Source organism: Antrostomus carolinensis, unplaced genomic scaffold, assembly GCF_000700745.2.
Source record: "Antrostomus carolinensis isolate BGI_N321 unplaced genomic scaffold, ASM70074v2 scaffold6873, whole genome shotgun sequence".
NCBI classification, from domain to species: Eukaryota; Metazoa; Chordata; class Aves; order Caprimulgiformes; family Caprimulgidae; genus Antrostomus; species Antrostomus carolinensis.
In genome coordinates this window covers 39,739-56,670 of record NW_010307185.1, presented here as the reverse complement: position 1 = coordinate 56,670, position 16,932 = coordinate 39,739, and the positions used below count along the sequence as shown (strand labels likewise).

At 39.3% G+C, this 16,932-nt stretch overlaps 1 protein-coding gene across 1 annotated transcript in view; it reads left to right on the top strand.

Annotated features, from left to right (window-relative positions):
- Window positions 1-16,932, top strand: part of PLCH2 (phospholipase C eta 2) — a 64,333-nt gene that overhangs the window by 46,865 nt on the left and 536 nt on the right. Inside the window, 12 exon segments of the mRNA XM_029084340.1 lie at window positions 845-1,003; window positions 2,542-2,634; window positions 3,095-3,195; window positions 3,355-3,452; window positions 4,229-4,411; window positions 4,500-4,607; window positions 4,793-4,917; window positions 5,610-5,694; window positions 6,223-6,369; window positions 7,307-7,386; window positions 11,067-12,126; window positions 15,566-16,932. The exon segment at window positions 15,566-16,932 is cut by the window's right edge and continues 3 nt beyond it. Coding sequence (XP_028940173.1) covers window positions 845-1,003; window positions 2,542-2,634; window positions 3,095-3,195; window positions 3,355-3,452; window positions 4,229-4,411; window positions 4,500-4,607; window positions 4,793-4,917; window positions 5,610-5,694; window positions 6,223-6,369; window positions 7,307-7,386; window positions 11,067-12,126; window positions 15,566-16,932 — 3,606 coding nt within the window.

Sequence of the window (16,932 nt, the reverse complement as noted above, 5' to 3'; positions counted from 1 at the left end):
TTATTTCTACATCCTTTTTGTAAGTTAATTTTTTTTGCCACTTTAACCTTCTAGCAAGTGACATTGTATCTTACAGAAACAGTATAAAATACACAGCAAAACCATTTAATGACATGAACTAGATTGCCTTGGAGAGAGATTGCATTTTCAGTTCTCTCTCCCTCAGGCTATTTCCTCATTTTGTGTTACGGATTTGATCCTTTTTATCTAAAACCAAAAGAGAAACTTCTTTATGAATAATTCTACCAAAGGGGAAAAAATAATTTGTTTTGTTTTTAAATTATTAGGGTTTAGCATATTGCTTTTCAATATTTGAAAGCTGAGATCTGGGATGTTTTAATGCTTCGTGGTTTTTGACACTTTCTGGTTACATGATGCATCTTTTCAAAGTAGAAGGTATCGTACAGCTGGTGGTGATGCAGTTCAGTCCAGTGGCCTTTCACCCTGGCCTGGCACCAAGGCATGACCATTTTGAGCAGGGAGAATGAGTTGAACCAAAAGCTTTTGCAACCCACTTATGGGCTACCTATGTATTTGACTGTACAGGGAAACTAGAACTACACAAACTGAATAGAAGGAGAATCGGACATTTCTTGACTTTAAAACTTCACTGCAATCAACAAAGTTCACTCAGCTTGTTTTCCTGTTTTCTTGGGTTTTTGTCTGTATCCCAGACATGGCAGACTGTTTCCAATATCCAAAGGATAGAAGGCAGGTGATTTGACAACCCTGCTGAAATCAGGGACGCTGTGGTACATAACATTTTATTATGCATTAATACTGGCTGGAATTACCAAGACTTTTTTCATCGCTACCTAGTTGAATGATTCTCTTTTGTTTACAGGCATCTACTAATAGGAAAAGAGTGGAAAATATAGCAAAGAAAAAACTTGACTCGCTGATAAAAGAATCCAAAATCCGTGACTGTGAAGATCCAAACAATTTTACAGTTACTGCTCTACCATCACCAGGAAAGGCTGGTCTAAAATCAGATAGTAAGAAGGTGAACATATTGTATTGTACTTCACTTACCCCTACTACATACTTTGCTATTTCAATATAGAAGAAAAAAAGTTCCCTTCTGTAATATTTTCTGTAATATTTTGTCATGGCATCTTATTGAAACCCTGTTTTCCTTCTATAAAAGCTATGTTATAAAGAGGAATACTTCTTGCATTTATGTTCATTTAGGAAAAGTTTCTTTTTAATTTGCTGATAATGAGACTTTAATTTTAGCTGGTTTTATGGTTCACGTTTAATGCAGAGGGGTAGTCTGTTATTGCAGATGGATAATGAAGTATGGCAGTCCTTCAAAATATAAACTGAAATGCTAAATACCTCTTTCTCCAAAGTCCAATGATTTTCTCCACTGACTTCAGAGGAAGAGGTGTTTAGCATTTCCATCTGTTGTGGTTTATCAGCTTACAGAATACATTATGTATTATTAACTTTAGATTCATAGCTGAATTCATTCAGTTAATGATGATGCCAGGTGAACATCACTGTCAGATACAGAAAGCTTTTTTTTTCCTTGCTCATGCAGCAATTGGAGCATGAAATGTACACATGAAATGACTTTTCAACAGAAAGAATTTTATTTTCCATTATAAAAAGTGCATATGAAAGTTGGTCTTTTTTTCCTCGGTTCTCTATGTTCTACGCATTTACATTTGTATTTTAATTTTATATTAAAGCTTATTTATAAAAATGTACTCAGCCCACAGAGTATGCTTCATGAACTTGAGGCAGTGTCATTTTAGAATTTGTAATAAGCCACAAAAAGCTTAGGAAGATTGTTGCATGCAAATGAAAAAACATTTGTGATCTGCCAATAATAAGCAGATGTACTAACTAGGGATTAAAACTAGATGAGAACTAAAAATCAGCTCCCCAAAGCTTTCTATGATATAACTTGTGTATATACTTTTAAGCCTTATTATTTACATAATGTATCAGACAATTATTCTTGTCAGATCCATTACAAGGACAGGATTTCAAGAATCCTTTTGTGTAGGTGTTAACCAGAGAAGTCTGTGTTTTGTTAGTCTAGGAAACAATGAATCAGTAAGGTCATTTTAAAAACCAGTGGCACCAATGAAGTTTATATGTTTTTAAGGATTACAAGAATTTCTTTCTTACTGTGGAGTATCCTAATAAAACTGTAAGTGGCAGAAGTAAGTCCTATTAAACTCTGCTTTTCAAATATTAAGCTAGAAACAAGTTTGGTGTCAATGAGTGTATGTGTTATGGGGGCATTCAAACTTTGCCTGGCTGAAAATAAAATTGGAATCAGATATTTGTCTGATTTCTCTCTGCTCTGAAAGTTCGCATGCACAAACCCAATGACAGTTACTGCTGGGGTACCAGCTCTTGTACTCAGCTTGTGTTTAAAAAATAAGTCTGGTCTGCATTGGTCTGGTGTAGTTCTGTGGACACTTTAGGGAGGATTGCTTCCCAAACTATTTTTTATGATGTTCACATATGCTGTCTCTAGCACTCTGTTTGGTCTGCTACATTATTCCTTCCGTTTGGTTGCTTTAGAATAAACTTGAGGATGATGTGGAATCTGGGGAAGACTTCAGTACCAATAAAAGGCACAGCCGGTCATTGATGGGCAGTTTTTCTAAACGCAAGGTGAGCCACCTAGTAGCTTAGGTCTACACTAAATATTGTATTCTTGGGTAGGTTTTTTTCTTTGCACACAGTAGTGGAGAGGAATATCATAATGGCATTGTTTGGCAGAGGCTTGCTATCACTGGTCACTGAATAGACAGGCTGGATTACAGTTGTGTGTAACAGTTTCAATTTACATCAAGATCTAGAAGTATCCAAGTTCTAATCTGAAAAACATAAAAGTTCATTTGCATCTCTTATCAGAGGATTTTTGATTCCTTCATAAAAAGACTCTGACCTTGGGCTGAGTCTTGCCCAGGTGCATGCATATCATTCTGCAATACTGAGTATAACAAAACGCATCATTTCCCATTTTCTCTAAGTAGCATACTCATTGGCATACAAAAGCAGAATTGTACCCAGCTGCTCAAATGCTGATCAGACAGTTTTGATATTATGGTTTTATTTCCTTGTGGCACAGAAAAAAGGAAGCAAATTGAAAAAGGCAACAAGTCTGGAAGAGGGTGAAGATGATTCAGATTCTCAAGGAAATTTAGCCAGGAGCTCTGTACATCACACCAGGTTTGTTAATAAGTGATTTGGCAATTTTGTTTCTAAAAAAGATATGTATGTAAACAGACCCATTAAATAGCAAAGTACAGTGGAGGAGCAGAGGAAAGATGATCCTTGGAATAGCTGTTGAACTTATTTTCACTGCTTCAATTTGTTTTATTTTTCTAGGATAAACCGACAGAAGAAAACAATGAAGCTGTCCAGGGCACTCTCTGACCTAGTGAAATACACAAAGTCTGTTGGCATCCATGATGTTGAATCTGAAAGTAGGTTGAACTAAATGTCTACTGAAAACAACTGTTAAACAAAGAAATTGAAAGGTTTATATTCTTACATATCTTCTTATTAAAAGCTGGTTTTCTGTTTGTTTCTCCCCAACCCTGAAAAGATTTTAACAGAAGAGCTGCACACAGTAAAACTGTACTATTTTGAAGTAACTGACCACTTGCCCATTCAGAATCCACAAAGTCAGTCTAGAGTTGTGTGACAGCCTCCATAAAGGAGAAAAAGTTTCCACAGGTAGTAGTACACATGTAGTCTTTGCTAGCTTGTATAAAAGCTGCTGCACAACACTTACATCCTGGAAATAACAGGACTTAGTGATTGTTATTATCTCTAGGGCAGAATGGTCTGAAGAGCATTTCAAACTTAGTTTGAAATATTTCAGTCCTCTTACTGAGTTTTCTGCATCTTATTTTGACAGGATTCAGAGGTATCAGAAATACAGAATTCCTTCCCTGAAATCGTACTTTCCTTGAGCAAATTAAAAAAAAAATCTTAGAGATTTTTTTTTTTTAAATGTCTTAATGGAGATTCAGGTCATTGATTATATTCAGCTTCATTTTCCCAACCATAAGTCCTCCAATAAACACAATGATTTTGCTGTAAAATAAGAAAAGAATAGTTCCCTGTGAGTGGGATGTATTCAAATGATGCTCGATAGTTATAAGTGACTAATGCTATGTAGTGTCAAATGTTTTATCTAGATAATAAATAAGTAAATAAGGAGATTAGAGGTAATCTCCTCCTCTCTTCTTTGTAGTCTCTTCCAGCTGGCAGGTTTCATCTTTCAGTGAAACAAAAGCCCACCAGATACTGCAGCAGAAGCCAGCACAGTATCTACGTTTCAACCAGCATCAGTTATCCCGTATCTACCCATCTTCTTACCGTGTGGACTCGAGCAACTACAATCCCCAGCCATTCTGGAATGCTGGCTGCCAACTCGGTGAGCAGAAAACAAACTTGTTTATTTTGGGAGGGATATTTTAGTAGGAGCTCTGAAGTTTCCTCTTTTTTTTTTTTTTTTTTAATAGTTGCACTAAACTACCAGTCAGAGGGGAGAATGCTGCAACTGAACCGGGCCAAATTTAGTGCCAATGGGAATTGTGGCTATGTCCTCAAACCAAACTGCATGTGTCAAGGTAAGAAAAACAAGCAAAACAAATGGATAATTTACTGCATGAGAAGAGCAGGTGTTGGATCTTTGTTATAGTTTGTTTAAAATGCATTTCTGAAGCTAGAAGCAAATAAGCCAGGAGGTGTCTGTAACTAAAGTCATCCCCAAAATTGCACTTCTTTCATGTTATGTGACTTCTTATTCTTACAGGTGTCTTTAATCCAAATTCTGAAGACCCACTGCCTGGTCAACTGAAGAAACAGCTGGTTCTAAGAATTATCAGTGGTCAACAGCTCCCAAAACCACGTGATTCCATGTTGGGAGATAGAGGAGAGGTATGGGACTATAAGTGATTGGTTTTTGTCTGTTGAAGAAGATTTATGTCTTGCCTAAGGGTAAGGATTTAATTTCCTGCAGTTATTTGTCAGAAGACATAGAACACACATAAATTAGGTCATTAGCATCCTAGATCTTCAGGTGGTTTTCTTCACTTCTAAGCATCACAGCAATGGTTTGATGTTTTTCCTCCAGTTGTCAATACGGTTCCTCCAGGAGAAGCAAAAAAGGGCAAGTAGGACTTATATCTCCTGTTTGTTTTGACCATTGCCTTGTCCGTTGTGCCATGGTGACACTGAAACTTTTAACAAATTGTTCTCATTGGGATTTTTTTAGTGTTGCTGCTTTAGAACATATTTATCATAATGTCTGGTTTTTAAAGCTTTTACTCAAATATCCACTAAATTAGAAAATGTTCGTGTGAAGACCAGTGTTTAAAGTTCATTTTAGAACAGAGAACTAGAATAGAACAGAGCAATGATCATGAATGCATACAACATTATTATTCTAAATGATGCTTTTAGATGATTTAGCCAGAAATCTCTCATCAGCATAATAATCGGTTACAGAAAGGCTCAGGACCAGTAATTATTAAGACAATGATGTACAATGCCCACATTGTAAAGCCATGTGCTTGAATTTAATCTTTGTCACTCTTTCCTTTCAATATTGGTTACTTTCTGTTTTCCAGATCATAGATCCATTTGTTGAAGTAGAAGTTATAGGCTTACCTGTTGATTGCTTCAAAGAACAAACTAGAGTAGTCGATGATAATGGTAAGATTATGTGGGATTTAGGCTTTTTTTATGGCTGAAACATTCTCCTTCAGGCAAGTTTTGTTCATAAAGATACAAGTAGATGAAATTTGGTGCCTATTATGGCAAAGCACCAAAAATTGATTTAAGCATTCTTGATATTTATCAGACTTGATCTTGAACTGTTCAACTGAGTTGGTATAATGTTGTGAAGGTCTTGGTGTAAAACAAGTCATTTGTCTGACTACTTATTGTGTATGAGTGAAGGGTATTTTGAGCTTGCCGTGGTCAAAAGAAAGTCAGATTGTCCAAACACCTGCTGAAAACAAGGCCAACTTTAATTAAGATCCAACTCTGTTCCTTGCAAATTCTTGTGCTGTTGTGTTTCCTACTGAAGTTAGTGGGAGTACTGGATTTTCCCAGAACAATGACCAAATTATTAGGAAAACTGGAATGACATTGCAGTTTAGGCATTCCTTACGTAGGCTGTCTTCTTTCTTCTTGCATCTTGTGAACAAAATATCTAAATGCTGATTCCTTCATTCCAAGGTTTTAACCCAATGTGGGAAGAAACGTTGGTGTTCACAGTACACATGCCAGAGATCGCACTGATTCGGTTCCTTGTGTGGGATCACGATCCAATTGGGCGTGATTTTATTGGACAGAGAACAATAGCTTTCAGCAGTATGATGCCAGGTAAGATGGAAATGGTGGAACCCCAAACCAGTTAGCTAGGACTTTTCTGTGATGGCTGAAGCTGCAAATGCTGGATTAATGTCTATGCATGTGTTTGCTGCAGAAATTTCTAGTTAGAGCAGTAGACTGGGAGTTTAGACACCGAGTTCTCTACCTTGGTGCACTACTGACTTATATGATGATGAAGACTAAATCAATTAACTGTATGGGACTAGGTGTTTTAAAAAAATGGGTAAGAGTGTTAAGCAGGATGGCTAAATTTTGTGGACTTGGAAGACTGCCACACAGAATCATTACTCCTGTTATCTCATACTGCTTTTTCCTCCATTTCCTGCACAACAGTTTTTGCAAGACAGTAGAGTTTTGATTGTTCTTGTTACTATCAGTAATAGTTTAATACAGAACAGGTAGTTACCTATTTTAATAATGGGATCCAGGTTATTAACTGCCATTTTCTGTCAGTTTCCTGTTTCTGTTTTCAATCCTGTCTTCTTTCACATTAAAACTTATTGTGTGTCTATTTTTCTTTTCTTTCAAAGTAAAGAAAAAAGTTTGTATTTAAGATTAAACACCCAGTCTCAGTAAAATGAACTTGGTTGAAATGTTTGCAGTATTAATGATGGATTGTAAGTGTCCAGGAGAGAGTGTAGTCAAGTTGAAGTCACGGATTGACAGCAGCAATAATGGACACGAGGAAACACAGAACATGGCTTTTTTATAAAATAAAAGGCACAAGAAGAAGTGGCAGTTAAGTTTGGAAGTGATGTGACTCTTAGATAACTGAGCGTGGCTAGATGATGCACAAGCCTGGATGCTTATTGTGGGGAGGAGCTGGGAAAATGTTTAATTTCTGTTGCTGTTTACAAAAGGCAAGTCTCTAGACATACTTTCTATCATCTGTTTCAACTCCTTGTCAGCTTTGTTCCCTCCGTTTCAGGTTACCGACACGTGTACCTGGAAGGTATAGAGGAGGCATCCATCTTTGTTCATGTGGCTATTAATGATATCTGTGGTAAGGTGAGTGCCTTCAGTGTCATACAGTACAGCCCATAACGTAAATGAACTGATGGGATTTTGTGTCACACTAGGGAAGCCTGGTGGATGAAGGTCCAAGCTAACAAATTTGTTCAACTAGAGTAAACTTCATCTCTGTGATTGTCCTGGTAGCCTCAGATCTTTCTGACTACACGTGGAGATAAAGGCAAATCACAGGGAAAGTTATAAAAAGAGAATCGTGCAGTGGCTTTTTGAGGGAGCCGTAGGAGAAGGTTATCTCATTGCAGCATGTGCACATTTATATTAAATAGGTGTGGTTGTGTCCAAACAGTAAGTGCACCTTGCTGAAGAAAAGGTTATACACCTGCACCTTGAGTGCTTGTTGCCTGCAAAGCTTATTCTATAAAGGCTCTGTCTGCCTGATGCTTTCACACTTTAAATTTAATTAAATTCTTAAGGGTTATTTGCTTTGGAGTTTTTCCATAATAACACTTAAAATGCAGAGGAAAGATAATCCTTGTAATAGCTGTTGGACTTATTTGCACTGCTTATCTATTATTAAAAGTGTGTTTACTTTACCTGCAGGAAAAATACAACTGTCTGGGTGCTATATCTAAATTCATATTAATAATTCCAAGCTGAAAGTAAAGCCCTAACTTCAAACTTTTCCTAAGCCAGCTGAAAATGAAATAGCTTCTTCCCTCGCAGTTCACTGGATTTAGTTACTTCTATGCTTTTAATTTCAATTAAATTTAGGTAGCTAAGTATCTTACAGTGCCTTGAGGATCTCAAAACCATTTTATATCCACTCACAATGACAGGCTGAGCTTTCCATAGCAGCAAGCTGTAATATCAGCATCATGACAGCAGGAGACGGCATTGAATAGGCTGGGAATTCTGAGTTCCTTTTCTTGTAGTGCTGCTCATGTAAGAGGAATTAAAACCATTCTTAAAAAAGAAAACAGCTTTTTAAACTGCTAAGTTTTATTCCAAACTTTTGTGGGATGAAACAGATAAATCCCAGGAAAGCTTCATTTATAGAAAGAAGGGCTGTTTCTTTAACTTCAGACATTTTTTCTTTTCACCTTAACTTGTTTTTAACTCAAATCTCTTTCTAGATTGCACTATTTCCTGGAGACGCCTCTTTTTTGTTTGTCTCTTCTGTAGTCTGTTCATGTATTGCAGAATTTCTTGTGGTTTTCTAGGTGTGCATATCTCTGAGATCCTCCCTCACTGTTATTTTGCCTTTACTCTGTCTGTTTGTGATTTCAGTGGGCTTCTCTATGTCAAAAAAGTCTACTTTTAGAAGCAGAGCGTTTTTAGACACCTTGAAGGTACCCCCTCCTGTCTCAGGGAGGTGTAGTGACCACCACCACACACCTGCATGCCTCTAACTAGCTGCTTCATTAGCATCAGTGTTTCCTTATTAGCTCTTCAACTCATGTAAAAATAATCGTGACATTTGACTTGGTCAGTTCTGTTGGGTCATTGATCAGCCAGAGAGCCTTCCATATATGAAGCAGATCCAGGATATGAGTCCTTCTATATCCTCCCTTTCTCTCTTCTTTGAGTCTTTGTCTCTACTGTCTTTTCTCTGCTGTAATACAATTCAAACCATCTTTCACGTGGAAAAGAACATTAACAGCTAATTGTTTGCTAAATTGTGGGGAAGCCTCTTGTGCTGTTTTTCAAGTCTGCTTTAAAGAACGGAATAGCCCTGTAAAAGCTGAACTGGAAGCTGAAAGCACATAACGCACATGTTCTGGATCTCCATCAAAATGGCTCTCTTATTTTTTTCCCTCCTTTTTTTTCCTTTAACCTCTTTTTTTTTTTTTTTTTTTTTTTCCTAAGTTAACAAATTTGCCTCGGGGTTCTTGAATCACTCCATTGATTCAAGCAATAGTGGCTAGCTTACCAAAGATGCACCAAACAACCTAGAATGATACCTGGGGCCCTGCACTGCGTGTCACCCCTTCCATCAGTGCTTTTATTTTTGTTGGATATTATCTGTGTGTGTTGTGTATGTATGGCATTTTTTTCTGGGTTTTGCAAATATTTATATTGTCTGATTTTTATAGCAATATTCATGTACTTGCCAGCTTGTCTCAGTGGGAGCAGGATGCCCTTCCCTCCTTAACAAATGCATAATCTAGTTTTGAAACTTTCTTGCGAAAGTGAATCCTCAGTGATCCAAGCTGACTGATCAATAGAAGGTTTATTTAATATTTAAATTACATTTTCCCTGCCTTGTATGGGGAAAAATCAAATCCTACCTTCTTGATCTTATCCTCTATATACTTTTAAAGGCCATTTAAGGTCTCTTTTTAATCATCTCCTCCTAACACTGCATCTCGGCCTGTGGTAACTAAATTTCAGTCAATTATAAAAATGATATTCTGAATGCTTTCCCTGGGCTCTGTGTCAGACAAATAAACCTTGATCCCATATGCCAGATTATGCAGGACACTTGTGAATAAAAGCAGCTTTTAACCCAGACTCACTGTACAGTGCAGCTAATATCTATCCCTTAAGTCCTGCAAAGCAAGATTTGAAATGTGTGAGCATGCACTCAAATATTCTGGGGTGAAAGATGGACCATTGTCATTTAAATTAGACATTTCCGTGCCATTGTTTGGCACTGCAGAAACGTGACCTCAGATGACATCACAGGGTAAAAATTGAAGTGACAGCAAGTGCCAACAAGCGTGGATGCTGATCACATTTTATCATGGGTTTCTTACAATGCATTTCAGTCAAAGGCTTAGGTACTGTATTTTTATTCATTCTTTATGCTACAGCTTCTAAAGAGAGTCTGATCTAACCAAGAAATAAAGGGAACAAAGGAGGAGAAGTAGATTAGAAGGGAAACACCTCTTTCTCTGCTTTAAGTGATTTATGTATACCAGGCTCTACAAACAGCAAACCCAACATACTCTTTATCAGGCATCAGCCTATTGCTTTAAAAGTTGGCAAGTACACCTGGAATGTTTACAGGAATGCTGAAACTCCCTGTTTCACTGCAATGTAAATCGATTGTATGATGGTGGGAGATTTATAATGGTGAATATCTATGTTTAATGCTTAAATAAGTACTGAAATATATGAAGTACTGTATTATCACCTTGACTAACTTAGCTTGTTTATAGTGTGTTTCTTCAGTGATGAAAACATACACCAGTGTCTTTGGATAAGTGTTGTATGGTAGGAAATGATCAAAAGGTACACGGGTAGGAAGCAAAGTATTTTCTGATCATGTGTCATGCATATAGTTCGACTGCTGTTCATGACAGTGCTGAATTCAACCAAAGTGTAGATCTCCTAAAGAATGTAAATCTCCATTTGAACATCCCATTTATTATTGTCTGTTTTAAGTCAAGAATATTCTTTAGCTTAAGAGGTCACTGGTTAGAATATTTTATCTAAAAACATAGTTGAGCAAAAAAGACGTGAAATTTTGCAAAGCTGTTGTTACTGATTTTTTTTTTTTTCATTTTTAATCTCTGTCCTATTTCTGGTTTAGTTCTCATGCTGATGGTAGGAATGTGGCAGGAGACTCTGTATGTGTGTGCACATGTGAACTGATCATTTGTACACGAGTTCCTGTGCCCAAAGGAAAGAACTTGCATTTTCTGTTAAGGACTTGTTTCTTTTTTTTTCTTTTTTTTTTTTTTTTCTTTTTTTTTTTTTTTTTAATTTTCCAGGCCAAACAAGCTCTAGGTCTAAAAGGCCTGTTTCTCAGAAATCCAAAGCAGGCCTCTCTGGACAGTCATGCTGCTGGTCAGCCCCCCCGAAACCTTCCTTTACCCAGCCACATCTTGAGACGGACAGCCAGTGCGCCCACCAAAAGCCAGAAGAAGAACAAGAAGGGCTTTCCTGAAATTGCTTTTGACACAAAAGACAACAGCTCTGAGGGGGCCGGTGAAGACCATGAAGTGGAAGCTGCCTCACAGCCTCGCTTTGAGCAAGAGCCTGAAAGTGCTCCTCTGTCACCAGCTCCCAGAGATGGTGCCAGTGGGGAGGTACATGGCAAGGGGTTGAAAGGTAAGGCCCATAGCTCTCGTAAAGCCAAAAGCCAAAGTGGTGCTCAAGGGGGTGCTGCTTTGAGCGAACCCATACCGAGGTCTAACAGGGTCCGGCTTCAGGAGCACCAGAGCGAGAAGCAAAGCGTCTTTGCACGCTGTGCCATCAACAGCTCTGGTAGGATTGGAGTGGCCACCAATTGCATGAAATGCATGATTGGTTCCAAAGAAAGCCCAGATCTAGAATGCAAGTGGAGTGACCAGCCTACCAGGCCTATTGCTAAAGATATACCTCACCATGAGCAGTATAGCAGCATAACTGGAGAAGAGAGGGTAGAGCTAAAAACCTGGGGGGCTAAAGGCCAGCCCAGGCAGCAAGCAGATTTGCAGTCTTGCAGCAGCCCTGGAATTGCCGATGATCTAACAAGGACCACTCAGTCTTTTGTGACCCCAGGGAAGAAAAATGTTGAATCTAAATGTCACGGAATAAAGGCTCATTCCCGGCAGCGGTGGCAGTGCCAGTCAGGTGGCAAGTATGGAAGCACTGTCAACTTGGTTGCAGCCAGCAATGGCTCTGTATCCTCCAACTCCAGCAGTCTAGAAAGCCTTGGAAGCCCAGAATTCTCCAAGCGCTGCTCTGAAACTTCTCGAAGGCAAGTGGGCACCCTACAGAGGGAAATGAACGCCTTGTTCGTTCAAAAATTGGAGGAAATTCGAAGTAAATCCCCTATATTCTTTACTGGTAAGACCAGATTTTCTTCACCCTTCTCCACCTTAGATCACATCATTGTCTCAGCTTCTGCATAGCATCTTTACTTAGAAGCTCCTGTATGTTGTTTTGCTATAAAGAGCTCTTTTTCTTTATTTTTGGCAATGGCAGAAACAAGATTTGCATAAATATTTTTACATGATTTTTTTTTCCTAGACGTGTCTGGTTTAGATTAGTCTTTTCCATGCCTAGCTAACCATCTGCAGTAGTAAAACTGTCAATAGTCCATGAATGTTTGGATTGTTTGTTCAGGGTTTTTTGTTTCCTTGTTTTCGTGGTATGATACTAAGTAAATTTTAAGATCCAAACCAGAGCATTAAGTAGAGACTGAATATGGGAAAAGCATTTTAACAAACAATATTTCCATTATCAGTATTTGTCTTTCTCTGAGGGGTATCCACATCAGAAATGATATCACTCTGCTAACACTAAAACTAATTCCTTCCTCAAAGAATTTGCAAATTCAGTTCAGGGATTACTGGACAGAATTCTCAGGTCTGGGTTGTTCAGGAGATCACACTTTCTGAACACAGCACATCCTAAATGTATGACTCTCCAGCATGCAAACACTTAGAGATGTGCTTAATCTTATGTATATGGTTTCACTGTGACCTGAGGGCACACTTGCATAATATGAAGCAGCAAGGTGTGTGATCTGATGTTCCTTGACATCAGCCAAGCTAGGTGGAGTGTTTGCATTTCCCACTTGCAAAGCAAGATGTGTCTGTTGAAAGGAAGGTGGCTACATGCAGTTTATAGTTGTTTCAAGCCAGGAATATGCGTGTGGTCCCTGGGAACGTGTGACTGCAGCTTCACTCATGAACTGTACGTTTGTGAAGATGGAAAATAGGAACAGAGGCAGTCAAGGCATGTATTTTAATAAAGAAACTGGCTTTTTTTCTCCTAATTCGACAGAGAGGGGAGGGCAAGAAAGAGATTTTGACAAGATTTTCTCCATTTCATAGAATGGTGAGGAAGAAGTAAAGAAATACAGCTTTTGTCTATGAGAGCTTCTCTTCAAATCCCTTCCCCTTCCCCTTAATTGTCCAAGGAATTTGGAAATTGATGGTGACATTTTCAGGAACAGTTAAGTGATTTTGGTACTTCTTAAGCTGTAATCCATTTTTTTAGTAATAGATTCTGACTGCCCAATTATAGTGGGCTTCTTTGAAAGCCTCATACAGAAATTTAAAATATTCTATCTGTTTGATCCATTTAATCTGGTTGGGTGTCTAAAATTTGTCTTTATTTCTCTTTTTTTACTCTTTTTTATATCTTTTTTTTACAATATCTGCTTTGAGCTTTTAGGAAAATATCAGGACAATGGGAAGGAGAGGGAAGAAGTTTGCTGGTTCCCGTGACTTGAAATGAATCCAAAGCAGCAGAACTCTTTCTATGCCTAAATTATTGGCATTAGGCTTTTCATAAGCTCTGAGTAGTGTGACATATGAAACCATTTCCCATTATCAGTGCCAGCTCCCCCGCCAGCCCCCCAAGTCACTAAATAAATATTGTGATATGCTTGAAATTTGATTAAATCCATCTGACTTCTCAAGCATGGAATCAGCAAACCTTTAAAATGGTGCAATAGTCAGTTGGACTGGATGCTGCTGATCCAGTGACAAACACTATGTTTGCACAAACAGCATGCTTTCCCCATCCGCCCGCTACTTGAGTGCCTTGGGCCAAGAAACCAAGGAAACCAATAACGTTAGCCTAATATGGCCACATTTCATAATTAACATTCTGTTGATAGGAAGTGCCACAGAGACAGGAAACTATAGTCTCTAGTTGTCCCCTTTATGGCAAGAGCATGACGGTTTCCAGTATTTTGCCTCGTACACGTTAACCTACGCTGACGGCCTAGCCAGGCTGGGGAGCAGGCGAGCTCGTTAGTCTGATCAGCTCACGACTCCTCCCGATGCTCCTCCAGATACTGAAAGGTCTGCTGGGTTGTGAGTGGTGGATTTTGCTTCTGGGCACATGTGCCTTCTTCCCTTTTAAACCTCCCAACTAACGTGAGAGAGGCTGTGGAACAGCTGTCTCCATTGTTAAGCTCCTTGTCACTGCACTGGACTGGAAATATTGGTGCTGAAAGGAAAGGCCCAGTATTTCCTTGGCATTTTTTGGAAACGTAGATGACTTTTTTCCCAAGTCTGTTTCTTGAACAATAGCAAAAATTGCATTTTATTCTTCTGTGACAAAAGAATGGACTAAATACCCATCCATTTGTGGGTTCCATTGAGTGCTCTGGTTGATCGGAAATTCTTAGGATCCTACGAAAATGTGTGAATATTTCTGTTTCCCTTCCTTCCCTCAGCAGTAATTTATCCTGTTATCTGCACCTGCCTTCCCTACATTAACTGGATTTTTCCTCTGTTCTGTCCTATTATTCTACATGCATACTCTCTCTCTCTCTAGTTAAGAACTGAAAGGACAAGCAAGTCAAAGGTAACTGTCTACTGAGTGTCGCTGATTCAAGCACCTTGTTGCCTGTAGTCCTGGGTTTTGTTTGTTTCCTGCCTTATAATTATCTGCTGGTGTGTTCCCAAGGTGATTGTGATGCTTTGCTAGTTCTCAAATGCATGTTTGCATTGTGGTTTGGAGATGTGGGAAATAGTCTTTTTGGCATGACTGCTTTGGCTCTTAGGGTACAGGTTGTAAACATTGAGGATGGGCAGAGCATCTTCTTCAGGTAATTGGTGGCTGTAGTGAGTCTTCAGGGTTGTGCTGTCAGCCTGGTGTTCATGAACCATGTGTCTGTGTAGCTTTTTGAAAAAAAAACAAATTACAGACATTTTTAGGAAGACAGAGTTACTCTGTAAAGTTTTGGTTTGGTTTTTGAAAGACACATTGACTATCTTCCATTGTATGCATACAGATCATTTTGGTTGTAATCTACTCCAGAAGTCCTGTGCTGCTTCTCTTCTGAGTAACTGATGATTGGGATCACACCTGTTGGTTGGGCAGTGGTGTTCTGAATATTATTATGCATAGTCTGATTATACTGACATGTTTGAGTGCTGGAAGGAATGAAAAGAACAATTCAAGTGGTGCTGGATGGTGGAGGAAGAGGGGGTCCAAGGACACAAAAAATTGATGGGTACAGTTGTTATTTGAATAAGATAATCAGAAAAGTAATATGGTGCTACTGTGCATGGACTGAGATCTTCTGAAAGCAACCTGACTTTTGTGCAGCTAAAACTGAACGAGCAGAAATTTTTGCCCTTAGCCAGGCGTTTGAAATCATAAGTTATTTTAAAAATCATGATTAATATATACAACTGCTACCTTAAAAACAAAATTATAACACATAATGGATAAATCTTCAGCTAAACTGCAGTTTGTAATAGCTAATTAACCTTGTATCTCGTTTCTTTCTTTTTCCTATCTTTTCATGTCTCCCAAGTAGATGTCTGCCATTTCTCAATACAGAGGTCAGTCACTTCTTTATGCAGCCTAGAAACTATCACTGAAGAGCCTGTTCTTGCCAATGAAAACCATCATGCCAGCCTTTTCTTCCCTCTACCCGTTACTCCCTACAGTGATTCTGAAGAAGGGTCTGTGTCTGATCATTCCACCGAACCTCGGTCAGAAGTGAGCAGCACATCCAACCAGCCTCAAGAATCTCTACTCACTGGCGAACAAAGCACAAATCTGGCTGCAGAAGACCAAGTGCAGGTAGACACAAGAGCAGCTGACACAAGTTTAGTAGTCCAGGATGATGAGAGGACAAGCGTGGCAGGATGTCTCAAAGAAGAAAATGGTTGGACACAGGCATGCAGTAAAGCTGAAGGTCATTATGGATTGGCAGTGCATCCCCAAAAAGCCTGGCTGGTAGTGGCAGCAGGTAAGACTGCTGGCCAACCTGTGGAAAACTGCCAGAAGCAAAATGACCAACCAGGTCAGGTATTAACAGACAGGAAAACCATCACTGAATCCAAAGGCCAAAAACTTGGTGCGGCAGGTGTTCTACTGCAGCAAAACAGCAGCACACAGACAACTTTGCCTCCAGACACTTTCCAGAAAGCCCAGGCTGCACAGGCTCTACCTGTTTCTGTTTCTCAGACGAGCTCTTACATGTTAGTCAGAAGGTCAAAGAGTGAAGGACTGAAGATGTCGGACTCCTCAGCCTTAATAAAAATTCCAAGTAGCCTGTCTCCAGCAGCAGAAGTATACTTTGATGCCACTGTTAACGACCGGATCTGGAGCAAGCTAGATTGCAGCAATCATCGTGACAGCATGTCTTCCTCCTCCAGCATGTCCTCCAATGACACTGTGATAGATCTCTCTCTGCCCAATCTGGCTCGCAAAAGCCTCCCAGATCTCGGCATCCGTCATGACAACTTTGAACCCCTTGCCATAAGAAAGGGAATGCGCCCACGATCTGCTACAACGTCCGGGAATGAGATGCCAATGGTGAGCAAGAGCAAGTCCAATCCTAACCTGAGGTCTGACCAGCTGCCAGCAGATGAATTGCGCCCCCGTCCTCTTGCCAGGAGTCCTCAGGATGCATTCTCATCCATTCCTAGAAGGCATACCTGGAGCAGGCTGTACATTGAAAGTCTCCGACAATCTTCTAACAAGTCCAAAGCACAGGATATGGTTGGGAATAACCAGACAAAATCCAAGAGTCTTGGAGACCTTACCTCTGATGACATTGTGTGCACTTTTGAAAGCAAATACCGTAGCATCAGCAGGAGTTTTGTCACTCGATCGATGCGGGAGCAGCGCCGCTCTTCAAGCCTGAGATCCTCAGTCAAATCCCAGGATGAATTA